The sequence below is a fragment of the Pristiophorus japonicus genome, chromosome 12 (genome assembly GCF_044704955.1).
Source record: "Pristiophorus japonicus isolate sPriJap1 chromosome 12, sPriJap1.hap1, whole genome shotgun sequence".
Classification (NCBI taxonomy): domain Eukaryota; kingdom Metazoa; phylum Chordata; class Chondrichthyes; family Pristiophoridae; genus Pristiophorus; species Pristiophorus japonicus.
In genome coordinates, this window is record NC_091988.1 from 173787459 (window position 1) to 173806167 (window position 18709).

Here is an 18709-nt window from a genome sequence, read left to right on the forward strand (position 1 = left end):
TGGCAATGTGAAGGCAGAGTGGGTCCAGCTCTGAGGAATTTCATGACCATAGTGTGGGACCCAAAACTACGCATCTGTGATCTTACTAAGGCTTTGTAGAGATTCATCATTACATCTCGATTATTATCTTCTATACCGCTTGCCATAAAACTCAATGTTCCATTAGTTTTCTTTTGGCCATTAAATCGACTTGAGTGCTGCTATTAAAGTCTTGTGATCCTCAACCCCAAATGCCTTTGTTTGTCGATATCAACCAGCCGTCCACCATTGAATAATAATTCTTACTCTTTTTAACCAAAATGTACCATCTCACATTTACTGATATCATTCCATCCACCACATTTTTGTCCATGCCACCATTTTATCAATATCCCATTGCAGCTTCCTTTGGTCCTCAGAATGAGTTACTATGACATGATCAGTCACTTCTCTCCTTGCATGCTGACTTATTTATCATGGCACCTGTCTACTGTCAGAGGGAAACAGGGCCTCCTTCCTGACTCTGATTTCTTCAGTAAACACCTTAACTGTAGTATCAGAAAAGCAGGATGTTCTGGTCAACATTGCCTTGCTGCTCCACATCATGCTTTTGACACACCACCAATGAAAACTGCACCTCCCTTAGTCAAAGAGATGGGTTTTAAGGAAGGTCTTAAAGGCAGAGAGAGAGGCGACATGGTAATGCTTGAGAAGGCTGCAGTTCCCTCACAAAGTTTACTCTTGTGTTCCTTTTCAATCTTAGCTTCCTACTTCTATAGTGGCAAGAGTTTGACTGATTATTTGCAGCAAGACCCTTGGGAGATTACATAAGAACATAAGAAACAGGAGTAGGCCATAGGGCCCCTCAAGCCTGCTCCGCCATTCAATAAGATCATGGCTGATTTGATCATGGTCTCAGCTCCACTTCCCTGCCTGCTCCCCCTAACCCCTTATCCCCTTATCGTTTAAAAAAATGTCTATTTCTGTCTTAAATTTATTCAATGTCCTAGCTTCCACTGCTCGCTGAGGCAGCGAATTCCACAGATTTACAACCCTCTAAGAGAAGAAATTTCTCCCCATCTCTGTTTTAAATGGGCGACCCCTAATTCTATGATCATGCCCTCTAGCTCTAGTCTCCCCAATCAGTGGAAACATCCTCTCTGCATCCATCTTGTCAAGCCCCTCATAATCTTATACGTTTCGATAAGATCACCTTTCATTCTTCTGAATTCCAATGAGTAGAGGCCCAACCTACTCACCCTTTCCTCATAAGTCAACCCCTCATCTGCGGAATCAACCTAGTAAACCTTCTCTGAACTGCCTCCAAAGCAAGTATATCCTTTCGTAAATATGGAAACCAAAACTGCACGCACTATTCCAGATGTGGCCTCACCAATACCCTGTATAACTGTAGCAAGACTTGCCTGCTTTTATACTCCATCCCCTTTACAATAAAGGCCAAGATTCCATTGGCCTTCCTGATCACTTGCTGCACCTGCATACTATCCTTTTGTGTTTCATGCAAAAGTACGCCCAGGTCCCGCTGTACTGCAGCACTTTGCAATCTTTCTCCATTTAAATAATAACTTGCTCTTTGATTTTTTTCTGCCAAAGTGCATGGCCTCATACTTTCCGACATTATACTCCATCTGCCAAATTTTTGCCCACTCACTTAGCCTGCCTATGTCCTTTTGCAGATTTTTTGTGTCCTCCTCACACATTGCTTTTCCTCCCATCTTTGTATCATCAGCAAACTTGGCTACGTTACACTCAGTCCCTTCTTCCAAGTCGTTAATATAGATTGTAAATAGTTGGGATCCCAGCACTGATCCCTGTGGCACCCCACTAGTTACTGGTTGCCAACCAGAGAATGAACTATTTACCCGATTCTGTTTTCAGTTAGTTAGCCAATCCTTTATCCATGCTAATCTATTACCCCCAACCCCGTGAACTTTTATCTTGTGCAGTAACCTTTTATGTGGCACCTTGTCAAATGCCTTCTGCTCGTCCAAATACATCACATCCACTGGTTCCCCTTTATCCACCCTGTTCGTTATATCCTCAAAGAATTCCAGCAAATTTGTCAAACATGACTTCCCCTTCATAAATCCATGCTGACTCTGCCTGACCGATTGAGGTGATACTTCTTTGCTGTTGATTGTGGGCCATTTCCCCTTTAAGAAGAAAGTAGCAAGTTGTGTAGTCAGTTTGCATGCCATAATATGGAATACAATACAGGTTTCAGAAGACAATCCTTACTGTTGCGAGGTGGTATTCACGGCCAAGGTCAACTCCTTCATAGGCCTGAATCATGCACCTTGTGGGTTTCCTTCTCTTCAGACTTAAAAGATGGTGCTTCATTGCCAGATTACAGACAGTAATAACTCAACTGAAGGAAGCACTGAGGAAAATTTGATTGGTTAGTGGCTGTATAACACTGGTGGGTTGAAGAACAATTCTCATGTGCTTCCAGTGGTGAATCCATCTATGAGAAAATTCAGCCCTTCGGATTCATTCAAGTTCACATCTAATTAATGTTCCTTGACAATGTCACTTCAAGAGTAAGGTACCTTGGCTTTCTAATTTTGTATGGTAAAAATATTTTCCTTACACATAAGGGGCCCGATATTTATGGGCAGGCTAGGAGGTTGTGGGGGGGGAAGGCCAAAAATAGCAGAAAAACCCAGCAAAGCCAGAGACATGGAGGTCCTGCCGAACTTAACGGCAGGGCTTAATTTCATTCTTTTCTTTCATTTCCCGCCTTCAACGTGGCCAAATTAACAATTTGAGTGCCAGCTGGGAGGGAAAATTCGTGGCAGGAGACCACAGTCGAGGGCTTCTTGTGGCTTGTCCATGATAATCGAGCAGTGGGGTGGGGGAGGTGGGGGGCGATGGTCAGGGGAAGGTCGGCGATCGCAGCAGGGAGGAAGAGAGATGCCATTAGGACTGTGGGTTTGGGGGGTGGTTGACAAATGCGGCAGGGAGGAAGAGAGATGCCATTAGGACTGTGGGGTTGGGGGGTGGTTGACAAATGCGGCAGGGAGGAAGAGAGAAGCCGCGTTCGGCAGTGGGGAGGCCAAAGGCTTCCTCGAGAAGCCTGGAGGAAGACACCTCCTCCCCCTGGCCCACAAGGATTGCTGGAAAATGCTCTTAGCTTTTTGAGCTGTCAGCTCCCACCTCTCTTTCACTTGTTAAATTAAGCTCCCAATTGCACTGTGGAAGTACAATTTAAATATGTTAATAAACTGTTCTGCCTCTCCATGGTGGGACACTTGGATGCCCCGATATCTGCTGCCATAAAAATAGTGGCGTGCGCGGCGTGTTGAGAACACGTTCCCCATATTTAATTCTTTAAATCCCCTCCCCGATCATCTCCTGCCCATTGTAGGGGGGGTTAATGTCGAGGCCCAGGAGTCTAGCCTATCAACATAAAACTGTATATATCTATATAGCGCAAATAGCTTTAAAACCATTAACAAAATGAGAATAGTACATCATGCTTGCATGAATTTATGATGCTGAGACTAATGCTGAAAGCTGATGTATTTATATTAAATGAACCCCTCGGGTTTCGTTAATATTTATAACATTAACTATGTTGTTATTAATTAGATTATACAGGCAAATAAGTATTAAGCAAACACCAACTATCCTGCTAGGAGATTTATGAAAACGCAAGTGTAGTGAAATTGTAAATAATTTCGAAAAAAGTCCAAAAATATGCCATGTATTTGTAACATTCAAGCCAATTTAATAGTATTGAACTATCACCTGCAGCTTTCTGTTCCTTCTGCCTTGCCTACCAAAAAAACGTCATGAAAAGTAAGTATTGCCAGACTTCATAGTGCAGTGTGCAGGGGATGGATAGTTACATGGAGCAGACAGAAATAACACCTGCGATTTTACATGTTAGCAAAACAAAACTGTAAATCTATACCGCAAATCTTTATGCTCTTCAAAGAAATTATGTTGTTTTTACTGATAATTTAATTGAAATAAAGACCAGAGTCAACAATGGTAATGTGCATAGAATTAGAGTAAGACCTTTACTTGTTGTGTGATACCATTCTGCATTATAAATTGGTGTCTTCAAAGGAGATGTTGGCCTAGAAATTTGATTGCACCGTCATGGTCCCTGGGATTGGTGCTGGCAGCTCATGATAATGATTCCGGCATGCAACCAATCCTACCAGCGCTATTCATTGGCTACACACCTGTTTGAAGGAGCAGGAAATCAGATGTTACTGATGCCAGTTAAAGGCAGCCAGTAGCTCTTAAGGGGGAAGTGCACTTTGGCTACAAACAACAAGGAAACCTGATATTGAAAACAATGCCTGGAAGAGGTCCAAAGAGGGTACCCAGATTCTCTGATGCTGCATTGGAGGCCCTGGGTCCTGGTGGTGGACAGGAGTAGGCAAATCCTGTTCTTTCCCTGGGACCAAAAGCCCTCCAGGCAACAACTTCGCCGCCAGTGGGAAGAGGTAACAGAGCTTAGCTCCCAAAAGAAGTTCAATGACCTCATTGGACTATTTCACCATAACAGGCACATTCTCTAAACACCTCACAAAGATGTCACTTTCACAATCCCTTCTTTCATTCAGGAGAAGGTCATGCCCAACTTGTTTCCACAGGAGGAACCTGAATCTGCCTGCACATCTTCTCCCCCATGGAAGAAAATGTGCTGGCCATCATGGGCACAGGGAGAGTCATGGCCGTGGCATGTGCCGATGCTGGAGGAGACGTTGTGCAGAGTTTCTTCACGTTCTGATCTTCTTTCTCCCTTCTTACTTCTATCTCCATCTAAACACTCTGCATGACCAACTGTAGCTGTTTTACTAGCAATATCTTTTTCTGTTCTTGATTCACACTGAAAGCTAAACTGTTATGTATTGTCCATGTACATTAAATGTATAGTTACAATGGTGCGCCACAAGGGGCACTGTGGTGGGAGACTCGAAAGTACCTGCGAGACAGAGTATAAAAGGCTGCCCACCACACCTGAGGGGCACTCTGGAGTTACACAATAAAGGACCAAGGTCACAGCAGTTACTACAACACCAGACTGTGTGGAGTCAGTGATTTGAGTGCTACATACATCATAAATTGGCGACGAGGACACGGACGAGCTCTTCACACAACCATGGCTACTTTGGGCACGCTAAAGGATTTCACAAAGGGTAATGACTGGGATGCATTTACGGAAAGGCTCGAGTACTATTTTATAGCAAACGACCTGACAGGGTTCACAAACGCACTGATAGAGAAGCGTAAGGCGATATTGCTGTCCAGTTGTGGCAATGAGGTTTACCGTCTCGTCAGGGATTTGTTGGCACCCGCAAGCGCCAAGGACAAGTCATATGAGGAGCTGATTGAATTCATTCGTAACCAACTGAAACCGAAGGAGAGCATCCTCACGGCCAGGCACAAATTCTACCATCACTGCAGACCTGAGGACCAGGATGTCACAAAATATGCTGCGGACATCAGGAGACTTGCGGCGCCGTGCGATTTTGGCACACACCTTAACGAGGCGTTGCGAGACGTCTTTGTTATGGGGATTGGCCATGAGGGTCTCCTTCACAAGCTGCTATCTACTGAACCTACAGTCAGCCTGCAGCAAGTCATCAACATCAGCCGGGCATTTATGACCTCGACTTGCAGCACCAGGCAGATGATCCACACGGTCTCGAACCCGGCAGGTACTATTCACAGGATAGCATCCGTCACGGACAAAACTGCAGAATGTGGCTCTGCCCAGGGCAGAGAGCACGGACCTCAGGGTCCTGGAACTCAGAGTCCGCCGAGGGGGGCTAATCGAGTAGCACCATGCTGGCGCTGCGGAGGAAGCCATGGGGCTCACCGGTGCAGGTTTGCGGAGTATACGTGCAATACCTGCCACACGAAAGGCCACCTTCAGCGTATGTGCAAAAGAAACACGACTCACCGTGCGGCTGAGGAGATGGTAGATGATCTGCTATCCAGCGAGGAGCATTGGGGTTTGGCTCGACGGGCATCCCAACCCCAGGTAGAAGAAGATGATGCATTAGGACTGTATACATGTACCGACGATTCGGCCCCAGTGATTATGGAAGTCAAGATTAACGGAATCCTAGTGAGTATGGAAGTGGACACGGGGCCGGGTCAGTCGCTGATGAGTCAGGAAACTTTTGATAAACTGTGGATCAACCCAGCTGCACGACCTAAGCTGGTCCCGGTCACGGCGAAGCTGTGCACCTACACCAAGGAACTTATACCTGTTCTTGGCAGAGCGGATGTGCAGGTATCTTACGGTGGCGAGATGAACGGCTTACCTTTGTGGATCATTGCAGGCGATGGGCCGACGCTACTCGGCAGGAGATGGATGGGGAAAGTCCGAGGGAGCTGGAAAGACTTCATTCCTCTACAGACCACTGTCCCCCGTGTTCACAGGCAGAGCAAGCCTCCACCTTTGGATCGGATGGCAGCGAAGGAAGCGTGTGTGGGATTGGGCAGAGCAGCGGCAGCCATCGACTCTCCCCTGCAAAGTCTGAGAGTGAGAAAGAGGCGCTGGAACCAGGAGCAGTGCCGACCGAGCTGGAGAAGAGAGAAGAGAGAAGGGCTTCGACGGGCTGCTCCAGCAGGCACCAGCAGAGCACCTAAAATGGTGGCGCCCAGTAGAAACCTCGTGGGAAAAACAAGATGGCGTCTTAAAAGGGAAATGTACCCGGGAGTCTTAGAGGGGTCTTACACAAAGAGACTTTTGTAAGGGCAAGAGTGAGTCAGAATGATTACTGTGATTTGTATGATGACTTGATTTATGACAAGAGTTAATATTTTTATGCTAAAATGGCTACTGTGATTAAAATGATTGAGATGATTGGTGAAAAGAGTTAATATCACAATGCACAGTTAAAAGGGTTAATGGATCCGTGACTAACATGACTAATGGATTAATGCAATTTCTGATTTTATGTGATTTATGCAATTGTTCAGCGGCTGCAGACAAGCCACAAAGGCAATTATTTTCTGAGAACAGAGGCAACGCACCAGTTGCCATACCCTGTCTCAGCACAGCCCCATTACCTTGGGCAAAAAGGGGCAGTATGCCGCCACCACACCTCACTCAGTGGAGCTGGGAATTAATAACTGTTCAGTGTACCTGCAACCTTTTGATACAACTCTTCAACTCATACAAATGTACTGTCTATGTGTACCTGCTTTCTACTGGAGATTACGTTTGTGTACTTGTATCACTCATGTAAGGACTGCAAATACCACATGCTTGCATTGGATCGCAAGCATAATCTCTACATGGCGGGGGGGAGGGGGGGGAAGAAGGAAGTGGATGGTCATGGACTCACACTCACAAATAAACCAGGACGAACAAGGCCAAGGTTACTGGCAATTTGCTTTTGGAACTGCGGGGGCGGGGGAGTGAGATGTTATGTATTGTCTATGTACATTAAATGTATAGTACATGCGCCACAAGGGGCACTGTGGTGGGAGACCTGAAAGTACCTGCGAGACAGAGTATAAAAGGCTGCCCACCACACCTGAAGGGCACTCTGGAGTTAAACTATAAAGGACCAAGGTCACAGTAGTTACTACAACACCAGACTGTGTGGAGTCAGTGATTTCAGTGCTACATACATCACATAAACCTTGTCCCTCTCTTTCATTCCAGATGCTGAAAATCTGGAGATAGCTCTGCCACTAGGAAGAAGAGGTCAGCCTTCCTGAAGATGCACCATCACTCGATCTGACCCTAGCAAGTACCAGCTCAGATACTGACACAACATGTACTTTAGAGGGTAGGCTAGATTAGGGATCTTCACATGTCTGCCACAAGTGTGCAGAAGCTAGGGCAGGGGGACAGGATTCCACAGGTGCCAGATCACTAGAGGGCAAGACTATTACTCACAGGTCCTCTCCTGCTCCACAACCTTAAGCAGGTAACCCTGCATGATATACACTTGCCTGAGCTTAGACCCAAATACATTACACTGATTTTTTTAGCTAGTGTTCCTTACTTTGCTGCTAGTGAGTGGCCTCTAGCTACCCAAAATTCACCTGCTGGCCAGATGCCATTTTTCACTTTGGGCGGGCAGCTGAGTGGCAGTATGTGGATGATACCCATGTGTTGAAATACCCCGGGTCTCAAACTTAAGTACACAAATGCATTTTGCACTCACTCTTCCCCCTTGTCTGGCCGAAACTCATTTACCTCATTGCTCTTTGGTGGGACTTTGCTGTGCGCACATTGATGCTGCCTTTTTCTGCATAACAACTACATTTCAAATTCATTGGTTGTGAATGCTTTGAAATGTCCTGAGGACCTTTTTCAGTGGTTCGGGTGAACATCAAAGGGCACTTTTCAAAGATGACCAAGAAGTTTTGCCGGTGTCTGTCCAACATTTTTCCCTCAACCAACACCACCAAAAATATCTCTCTATTGTCTGTGGGATCTTGATGTGTGCAATATGGTTATTGTGTTTTCCTGCACAACACTACCTGCACTTCAGAGTCATTAATTGTGTATGAAATGCTGAGAAACCAGAAAGTATGCTATATAAGTACAATTCTTAATTCCTAAGAGATTGGTAATACACTTCTATAACATTAGTTCTGCTCACTGATTAGAAAAGTCATTGGCATTAGAAATCAATGAAGTCGTGTCCCATGCATGTATGCATAGAAGGCTGTCATTCCTTATCAAAGTCCATCATAAAACTAATAGAAAACGTACGCAGTGGCAGCATTATAGGCACACTAGTTGGGTTGTGTATGCCTATATAGAGACAGATTACTTACACATGAAAAGCAATTGAATGGTTCCAGTTTCATATGGCTTTTATTTAACCCTGAGTCATGGTTTATCTCAGATTTCAGCGAAATGTGAAATAACCTAATCTATGGACTACAGTGATCTTTTAAGTGTGTTTGCTACAATAAAGACAGCAAAAAGAATAATTTCCTCTGCACTCTAAAATGTACAGGTATATCCTTCAGTGAAAGCTGAAGGCTTCTACTACCACCAATATACCTCTGATTTATACTCCATTAACCATCCAGCTATCACCTCAGATTATGTCCAGGTGTGGAACATTAGTGTTTTAATTGTTATGAGACCATCTTCCTTTCCCTCAACTGATTCCAAGACTGGATTTATTTTTCCCTGAAAAAAATGCCCCTCTCAACCCTTCCTATTGAACCATGCTGTTGAACTGGAATTCATGCCTTTATTACCTTGCAAATAAACTCCTACAACACTATCCTTCTGGGCTTCATCCTCCAACAACTGACAACTCATTTATAATGCCATGCCCATGTCTGTACCTGCACAAGGCTCTGTAATCTTATCATTCCATCTTTGCCAGGACTCTCTGTATACCAGCAAATTGATTTCAAGCTCCAAATTCGCATCTTCAAAACTGTCCATGCCTTCATTGTAACCTATCTTATTGACATCCTCATGCAGTACATCCCTACAGGCGTTGTCCACTTACTCATCATTCTCCATTTACTCTGCTCCACCATCAGTGCCTGCTCTTTCAACAGACCCTTCCCCTGTAAAGTATTCACTAAATCCTCTACATTTCCACCTGCTCCTCTTTAAAAGCCTCCAAAAAATCTTTGCTTTCGATCATAATTTTGCACACTCCCAAACATATTTTTGTTTGTCTTTTCTACTTCCTGTTTGGGGGTTCATTTTTTTTCTTGAACTTTATAAAGCATCCTGAAAGAGCACCATATAAGTTTAAGTTATTGGTAAGTCCAACTAAATCAGAGCAGTATATGTACTCAATACAATTATTAAGAAGAAAGAACAAATAAGCAAATAACAGAAAAAAAGAAAAAGAGAAAGAAAGTAATTTACATTCACACAGCACCTTTTCATGTTCTCAGAAAAAATCCAAACCAATGGATTACTTTTGAAGTCCAGTTACTATTGTTACTAAGGCAAACATAGCAGTAGATTTGACCACAGCAAGATTCTAAAAATATCAAATGAATAAATGTATTTTTGGTTCAGTTGGCTTAGGGAGGACTGTTGGCCAGTAGACCAAGAGAAATTATAATTCTGTGTTGAAGTATCATGGGATCTATTAGGTTCACCTGAACAGGCAGGTGGGGCCTTGATTTAACATCTCATTCAGAAGATGGCACCCCTGACAATACAGCACTCCCTCAGTACTCCACTGATGTGACAGCCTATATTTTGTGCTCAAATCCATAATGGACTTCAACCCACAACCTTCTGACTTGGAAGCAAGAGTTCTAACAATCTGATGTTAAATTATATTTTAGGGCTTTTATCAATTAATTGAAACTCTCAGTATAGTTGTGGTTTATGAATGATTCTAGAGTTTTCAGGAAAATCATTGTCCTTTTTAGATAATAAAACAGCCTGATGCCCATTTTTGTTGCAGTTGCAGCATTGTCTTAATAGTTAGTAGCAATGCACAATTTATTAGTTCAAGTGGCACAATCCTGCATTATTCAAGTTTCTGACCTGAATAACTCATAAGAAAGCGTTGACTATTGCATATAAAAATATTATAATTGCCAGTCAAGGGGGAAGGAGCCCTAAGATGTATACTGTCTAGGACCTTGCAAAGTGTAAAGCCTGACATGACTACTACTCCTCAAACAGTGACAGTAGTACTCCATGGAGTGCAGCATAATGACAATGTTAATCACGGTATACAAAAACATTCTTGCTGCTTGCAATTACTTGATCTTGGCTATAATGTACATTCATTTGCAATTGAATTCTTATTAAGTTCAGCTTTTTCAATGTGAAAATGAATTACTAAGAAAATAACATCAGCAGACTAATTGCTCAATATATTCCACATAGTCACAATATGACATTTGATCCAAAAGCTTATTGAATGTTCTTTTTATCCTAAGTAATATATTTACAAATTAAATACCTCTGTATTTTACACTTGCAATTTCAGCAGTAAGAATATAAACGTCAATTATCTGGTGGCCTTTTCTTTCCTATTTGTGAGTTAATCACATGGCATTTACAAATGGAATTCCTTCTGAAATGTCCTAATCATGATTGAAGACCCTTTATAAACCTACATTTGGTATGTTTATTGCTTAAAATGCTCAAATGTTCCTAATTTAATTGTTTTCTGAAAACCAGCACCCTCTTTCATGATTACTAGTGATTTATCTTTTTCACATTGGAATAGGTTTTTCCTCATGATTTAATTAGGTTGCAGCAACATAAGAACATAAGAAATAAGAACAGGAGTAGGCCATATGGCCCCTTGAGCCTGCTCCGCCATTCAATAAGATCATGGCTGATCTGATCATGGTCTCAGCTTCACTTCCCCACCCACTCCCCATAACCCCTTATCCCCTTATCGTTTAAGAAACTGTCTATTTCTGTCTTAAATGTATTCAATGTCCCAGCTTCCACAGCTCTCTGAGGCAGCGAATTCCACAGATTTTCAACCCTCTGAGAGAAGAAATTTCTCCTCATCTCTATTTTAAATGGGCCGCTCCTTATTCTAAGATCATGCCCCTCTAGTTCTAGTCGGCCCCATCAGTGGAAACATCCTCTCTGCATCCACTTTGTCAAGCCCCCTCATAATCTTATACGTTTCGATAAGATCACCTCTCATTCTTCTGAATTCGAATGAGCAGAGGCCCAATCTACTCAACCTTTCCTCATAAATCAACCCCCCCATCCCCAGAATCAACCTAGTGAACCTTCTCTGAACTGTCTCCAAAGCAAGTATATCCTTTCGTAAATATGGAAATCAAAACTGCACGCAGTATTCCAGGTGTGGCCTCACCAATACCTTATAAACCACCTCGTAATTCCATGTTCAGTTCCAGTTATCAGCTCAAAATTGAAAAATTGGATCTTAAAATGAGAAATGTCATTGAAAGCAAATCTAGGAAACATGTCTTCACACAAAGGTTTGAGAATGAAGAATGCATTGTCTCAGATGGCTATCGATGCCAAATCAAGTGACGTGATCAGAAGGAAATTGATGTATGGAAAATAAATGCTCTGGAGAAAGGGCAGAGAAATTGGATTTAAAAAGACAATTGTAACAAAACTGTGACAAATGTTTAATGGGCCAAATGGACTACTCATTTTCATATCAATGAAATTCCATATCAAGTAATGAAATTAAAGAGATGTCCCTTCAGAAATATTGCTTACTAAGCATTAAAGAAAAAGAAAACTAGTCAGTCTCCAGCACAAAGCATAAAATGTTAAAAACTGGTATCTGTTATAAGGCAAAGACACTTCTCACCAACAAATTACTGATATCGGTTCTACCTGTTTTATGACTACCTCACTGAATTCAAAAGGCAATCTTTATAAATAACCCCACCCCTCTTACTTTCCCAGGCCATTTTTTAAAGTTGTATTTGGTGACTGTGATGTGGTTTCCCCTATATGATCAGCCCTTCTTATTTGTGTTTGCTTTCACTCTTGTCTTCACTTTGAAAATTGTGGCTTTATTTTTGTAATGCACAGCTGGTCTTATTAGTAAATGATGTTGCTTGCTAGGAGCATGCTGATGTCTCCTTTTAATGAAGTCCCCTCTCAGTACTGCGAAGGTTAACAGGGTGGGTGGAGGCACAACTGTAGCTCGTCAGAAAAATCATGCACATGTCCCTGTTGTATTACATAGATAGAATTACAGAGAATATACAGCACAGAAACAGAGTATTCGCCCAACCAGTCCATGCCGGCGTTAATGCTCCACTTGAGCCTCCTCCCATCCGCCCTCATCTAATTCTATCAGCATAACCATCTGTTCTCTTTCCTCCTATGCTTATCTAGCTTCCCCTTCAATGCATCTATATTATTGACCCCAACCACTCCCTGTGGCCGCGTGTTCCACATTTTTAATGAAGAATGTATACAAACAAATGGAATCAGGGTTATCCTGAACCCTCGTTTTACATCCTGCCAACTGTTTGGAATCAAAGTTACATGGAGGTGCTCTAAACACAAATTGATTTGTTGCTCATAAGCATAATGGATGACATTTTACAGCACATCAAACTGTCCGCAGATTTAGGGAACTCCGTACAGAGCACCCCTTATAGGGCACCTGAAGAATTCGGAGTCTTTGAAGGCTTCTAGCACCATGTGGAATGTGTGCAGTCTTTGAGAAATTAAATCTCACGGAAACAATATAGATGAACAGAAAAGTCGTTTTATGTGATTTCAAAGACACTCCTTTCCATGGCTCGCTTTCGGAGACGTCACACGTGAGGTACGGCCCAGACGTTTGCAATCTCAGAAATTCACGATCCCATTATTGTCCATTCCTTATAGACTCGCTTGAGCGGAACTAATAGAATCCCTGTTAAATTCTGTGAACCTATTTACGTGATGTTGGGAGACATTTTAGAACTAAATGATATAAATAAATGCTACTTATAAACGCAATTCAGGCTGCGTACTGTGTATAGATTGACGTTTTACAGACACAAGTAGTTCTGAAGAAATTGCTTTCAAAGGAAGTAGCAAGAGTTTTACAAAGTTCGAAAGAAACATTTTGAACCAGTTAAATGAGGATAGAGAGACACATTGCGCTGACAAATTGTTCGTCTTGGCTAGTCCATATTCACATGTATCTAATATAATGGTACAGTATGGTTGAACAGCGTTGTGCTGACTGCAGTCCGCTTCGAGGACTGTCATTAAACGCGATGACGCACATTTACCCAACAGTCGGACTGTTTTGAGCTGATTTTTCAACTCACAAATTTCCTGATACTTTATAAGTTGTCGATTTTGAAATCTGATTCTGTTACATTCTTTCCTGGGGGTATTGTTTTTATAAATTTCCTTTACTATTTTATCATAGCTTATATTAGATACAATGGTTTGGGGTTGCATCAAAGATTGACATTTCCATTAGCGTTTTAAAAAAAATGATACTGCCCATAATTGGGCAGAAAGTTGATACCAGTGATTCCTCAAACCGGTCCATTTCGAAGTGATTGGAGGATAGTTGTTTCAGTTTTCATCCGAACGCGTCAATACTAGCGAAGAGAAATAATTGTGAAGATATTTGAAAATAGCGAGTCACACGCGGCTTTCTAACATTTTCAGAGTGTAGTTGTTTTAGTTACGATCTATATGAGATAGTTCATTTACTACTAAATACTTTTAGACACCAAAATAGCTGCATGTGCATCTCATCCCAAATCTGCCATCGGTAGCGTGAGTGCACTTTACAAGTTTTAATCAAAGGTTTTGATGCAAATGGTTGTCATATTATTGGGTTTGTCAAAGTATTGAGAATGACAACTCTGTGTCATTCGGAGTTGGAATTAATTGGTTCAGATACTTACCAGATGCAAACTAACACCACCACAGGATATGTGCGGCTTTAACCGGGCGAGACAGAAACGTCCACTGTTGTCGGATACAGGGGACACGGAAAACTTGTGATCATCGGAAATCGTTTCAAATATTTGAAAGAAAAACTGGGCCTTTGCCTGTGGTTCTAAACAAGCTGCTGGAAGTTGTTTTAACACATGCTAACGCACTATAATAGCAATGTTGTGGCACAGAAGTTTGAAGAGCGATTTCCTTTTCGTTCTCCATACTTTGAAACTGATGCAATGTGGACGGCGCCTTTGTTTCAAATAAAACCTCATTACAATTTGATTAAGTTTTGTTTATTTGGTCTATTGGAATTGATGGTGGATGAGTGATGTTTTGAGAACTTGACAACGCGAGGTTTGTCAGACAAGGGGTTACAGCTGAAATCCCAGCGGATTGGACGTCAGCACATCTCAAGACGCGCTTTCTCAAACGCACTGGGAGACGCTGCTGGAGAGATCCCACATTGGCTGCTGCAAGATCAGGCTTCCCTGGTAAGTTGCTACCATCTGTGTGCTGAGCAACCACAACCTCCCCAAACTGCTGCATCTTTTACAAACTAACAACGAGCTCGTGTACCATCCATCAATTGCCTGCGGCCATTTGCCTTTTCAGCAGATTTCATGAACTGTTGAAAGTTCTCAAACTGACGGTGGATATGTACCTGGGAGTGAATGGGAATGATAGTTATCTGATATTGAATGCGTGATATCTATTGGGCATTCGGCATGGGTGCGTCAATATTAAACTCCTTTAAAGATAAGCTGTAACTTGTAACGGTGCCTTTATGTTTGCCCAGGTTATGCCATTTGAAGTCCAACTTGAAAGGATGAACTGAAGGCCGGAAGAAAGTTATTTCCTCGTCAGTGAAATGGGGCATGGTTCGTTGGCAATGACAACTTGAAAAGACCAATTTCCCTTTCGCTCGGGGCATGTTCAAGCAAGAAACAAACTGGCTTGAGTGCCGAAGACGGAGTTTCCACATCGCCTGAATTAAACGGAGACACAAAAGGTAGTGTGTGCGTTTTGTATTGCAAGCAGTGGCAATTAAAATTGTATTGTATTTATTATTATAATGATGCTTATATTTGAGTAGTTTCAGTTTCAGGACACATGCCCTTGAGACGAATATTCACCATGGAAAATATTTCAGGAGCGGGGACCCTGAATAGATCTTGCTCGGATGTGTGTGAGTTTTACAACGGTACAGACGCCAACTTCACCATACAGGAGCACTACCCAGATTTCTACATTGTGCTTCCCGTCATCTATTCGGTGATCTGTGCTGCCGGACTGACAGGCAACACGGCGGTGATCTACGTGATTTTAAAAGCTCCCAAGATGAAGACAGTGACCAATATGTTCATCTTAAATCTGGCCATCGCCGACGACCTTTTCACCCTGGTGCTGCCGATCAACATCGCCGATCACCTGCTGCACTACTGGCCCTTCGGGGAGATCATGTGCAAGCTCATCCTGTCCATCGACCACTACAACATTTTCTCCAGCATCTATTTCCTGACGGTCATGAGCATAGACCGCTACCTGGTGGTCCTCGCCACCGTGCGCTCCAAGAAGTTGCCGCACCGCACGTACCGGGCGGCCAAAATCGTCAGTCTCTGCGTCTGGGTGCTGGTCACCCTCATCGTCCTGCCCTTCACCATCTTTGCCCAACTCTACACCGACCCCATGAACAGGAAAAGCTGCGTGCTGGTGTTCCCCAAACCAGAGCGCGCCTGGTTAAAAGCCAGCCGCATCTACACCCTCATCCTGGGCTTCGCCATCCCCGTCTCCACCATCTGCCTGCTCTACAGCGTGATGCTGTACCGCCTCCGGAACATGCACCTGAACTCCAACGGCAAAGCCCTGGACAAGGCAAAGAAGAAGGTGACGCTGATGGTCTTCATCGTGCTGGCTGTGTGTCTCTTCTGCTGGACCCCCTTCCACCTCACCACCATTGTCGCCTTGACCACCGATGTCCAAGAGACGCCGCTTGTGATCGGCATCGCCTACTTTATCACCAGTTTAAGTTACGCCAATTCCTGCCTGAACCCCTTTCTGTACGCCTTTCTGGACGACAGTTTCCAGAAAAGTTTTAAGAAATTATTGGAATGTAGAGCCGCGTAGACAAGGCTGGGGCTTAACCGGAAAAGCTGGGTATTCTTACAACGTTTTCATTTTATTTTAAATAACACAAAAGTCAGTGCAGTATTAACTGTTAAAAGTTCTCTGCCGCCACCTGTTGTTACAGGCGCCGAGTATTCCGCTGAATCGAAAACCCAAGGGAAATCTTAGATAATGCAATGTCTAATGCTAAATGGCACGATGTGCGAATGATAACTATACGGTAAGACCACACGTGCGGCGTTAAAGCCTGCAGATTTTACAGATGGAGCTAACTTTTAAACTAGGCATCCCTGCATCCTCCTTCTGCCACACTAGCTAAAGCCTGTTACATGTGAGAGCGTTTCTAGTTATGTTGGGGATCTATGTAGCACGGCAAGGGGATGAGATGTGGTGAATATTTTCTGTAGCATGAAACCTAACGTCACCGTTACATATGTAGCTGTTACAGATTTGTACAATGACATGGCAGGGTCGAGCTGTACTTTTAAACTAGTTCACAACAGCGAGTAGACGTTCACTATCCTTCATTGTTTGAGAGATTGCATGTTTGAATGCACTGAATTCTGAGGCTCGCCATCAATTTTTAGGCGGTCTAAAAGTTGTTTCACTTTCTGCACATTGTTTATTGTAACGTGCAGTATATCATTTGGTCACTGTGTAAACCTATGCCTCTCTAATGTTAGATGCTGTGCTGTTGATATTCACATTGTCCTGACTCTCATATCGTATCATAAATAAATGTCACTGCAAATGCGTTTTTGTTTCTTATATTTGAAAGCTTGCAGCTAGAGCGCCGGAGTGAGTGATTTCGAAAGGTCGAAAATTAGTCTTGCACAACATAAATGTATATTGAAGTGAAAATTGTCACTTTTAGAAAACAGTATGTTGTCCAATCTTGATTTATATTTGCACTTATTCATTTTAGAATGGCAGCATCTGGAAGCCGCGTGCATTAGTAGTTTGCAGAATGCAAAATACAGAAATAAAAATTACTGGAAAAATAAATCAAGTTGAAAACACATAAAAGTAAAAACAGAATTCCATGAAAAGTTACTCGACAACTGGTGTGACCTGCAAATGACAGTATATATATCATCAATATATGCTTGTGTTTTATTTACAATTAATACAAATATGACAGTAACAAGACAGGAACGAGTCACAATATTTAACAGAAGGCAAACCTGCTACCATCCACAGACAGACACCAAGCTAACTGTGATCAATCATCTCAGTCTGGGTTGACTAATCCGATTGACCAATGATCCTCTGTGAGAATGAACCTGCATTGTGCAAGATGAAGAGAGTATTATATCTATCTAGAATAGTTTGTCAAGTGGTGTTGATGTAGCTGAGCACACCACAGACTGACAAAAAAAACTACAAAAGCAAGATACTACGGATGCTGGAAATCTGAAAGCAAAACAGAAAATGCTGGAAATACTCAGCAGATCAGGCAGCATCTGTGGAGCGAGGAACAGAGTTAATGTTTCAGGTCGATGATTTTTCAGCAGAACTGCAAAAAGTTAGCGATGTAATAGATTTTAAGCAAGTACAGGGGCAGGGAAATGGGGAGGGGAGGGGAGGAAAGAACAAAAGGTCTGTGATAGGATGGATGGCAGGAGAGATTAAATGAAGAAAAGGTATGATTGCACAAAGCCAAATGAGATGGCAATGGGACAAGTAAAGAAACAAAAGATGGGTCTAGAAGAGATGTAAATGGCATTGGTAGAATCATCAACAACTGCCATGTGAAAAAATATGGGCAGAGGTTATGGTCTGAAATTGTTGAACATTGATGCTGAGTCTAGAAGGCTGTAAAGTACCTAATTGAAAGATGAGGTGCTGTTCCTTGATCTTACACTGAGCTTCATTGGAACAGTGTAAGAGGCCGAGGACAGAAAGGTCAGAGTGGGAGTGGAGCGGAGAATTAAAGTGACAGGTGAGAGGAAGTTCGCTTTATGGACTGAATGGAGGTGTTCTGCAAAGCAGTCACCCAATCTACATTTGGTCTCCCCAATGTAGAGGAGACTGCATCGTGAGCAGCGAATACAGTATACTAAATTGCAAGAAGTACAAGTAAATCGCTGTTTCACCTGGAAGGTTTGGGGCCCTGGACAGTGGGAAGGGAGGAGGTAAATGGACAGGTGTTGCATCTCCTGCACTTGCACGGGAAGGTGCCGTAGGAAGGGGAGTAGGTGTTGGGGGTGATTGAGGAGTAGATGAGGGTATTGAAGAGGG

The 18709-nt window shown here is 42.9% G+C and overlaps 1 protein-coding gene across 1 annotated transcript in view; it reads left to right on the top strand.

The window, feature by feature from the left end:
- The window catches only part of npbwr2b (neuropeptides B/W receptor 2b), a 56891-nt gene extending 40423 nt beyond the window's left edge, over positions 1–16468 (top strand). The window contains exons 2-3 of the mRNA XM_070895071.1: positions 15141–15353; positions 15444–16468. Of these exons, the coding sequence (XP_070751172.1) occupies positions 15455–16468 (1014 nt within the window). The 5' untranslated portion in view covers positions 15141–15353; positions 15444–15454. The remainder of the gene's footprint in view (positions 1–15140; positions 15354–15443) is intronic.
- The last annotated feature ends 2241 nt before the right edge of the window (positions 16469–18709 follow it).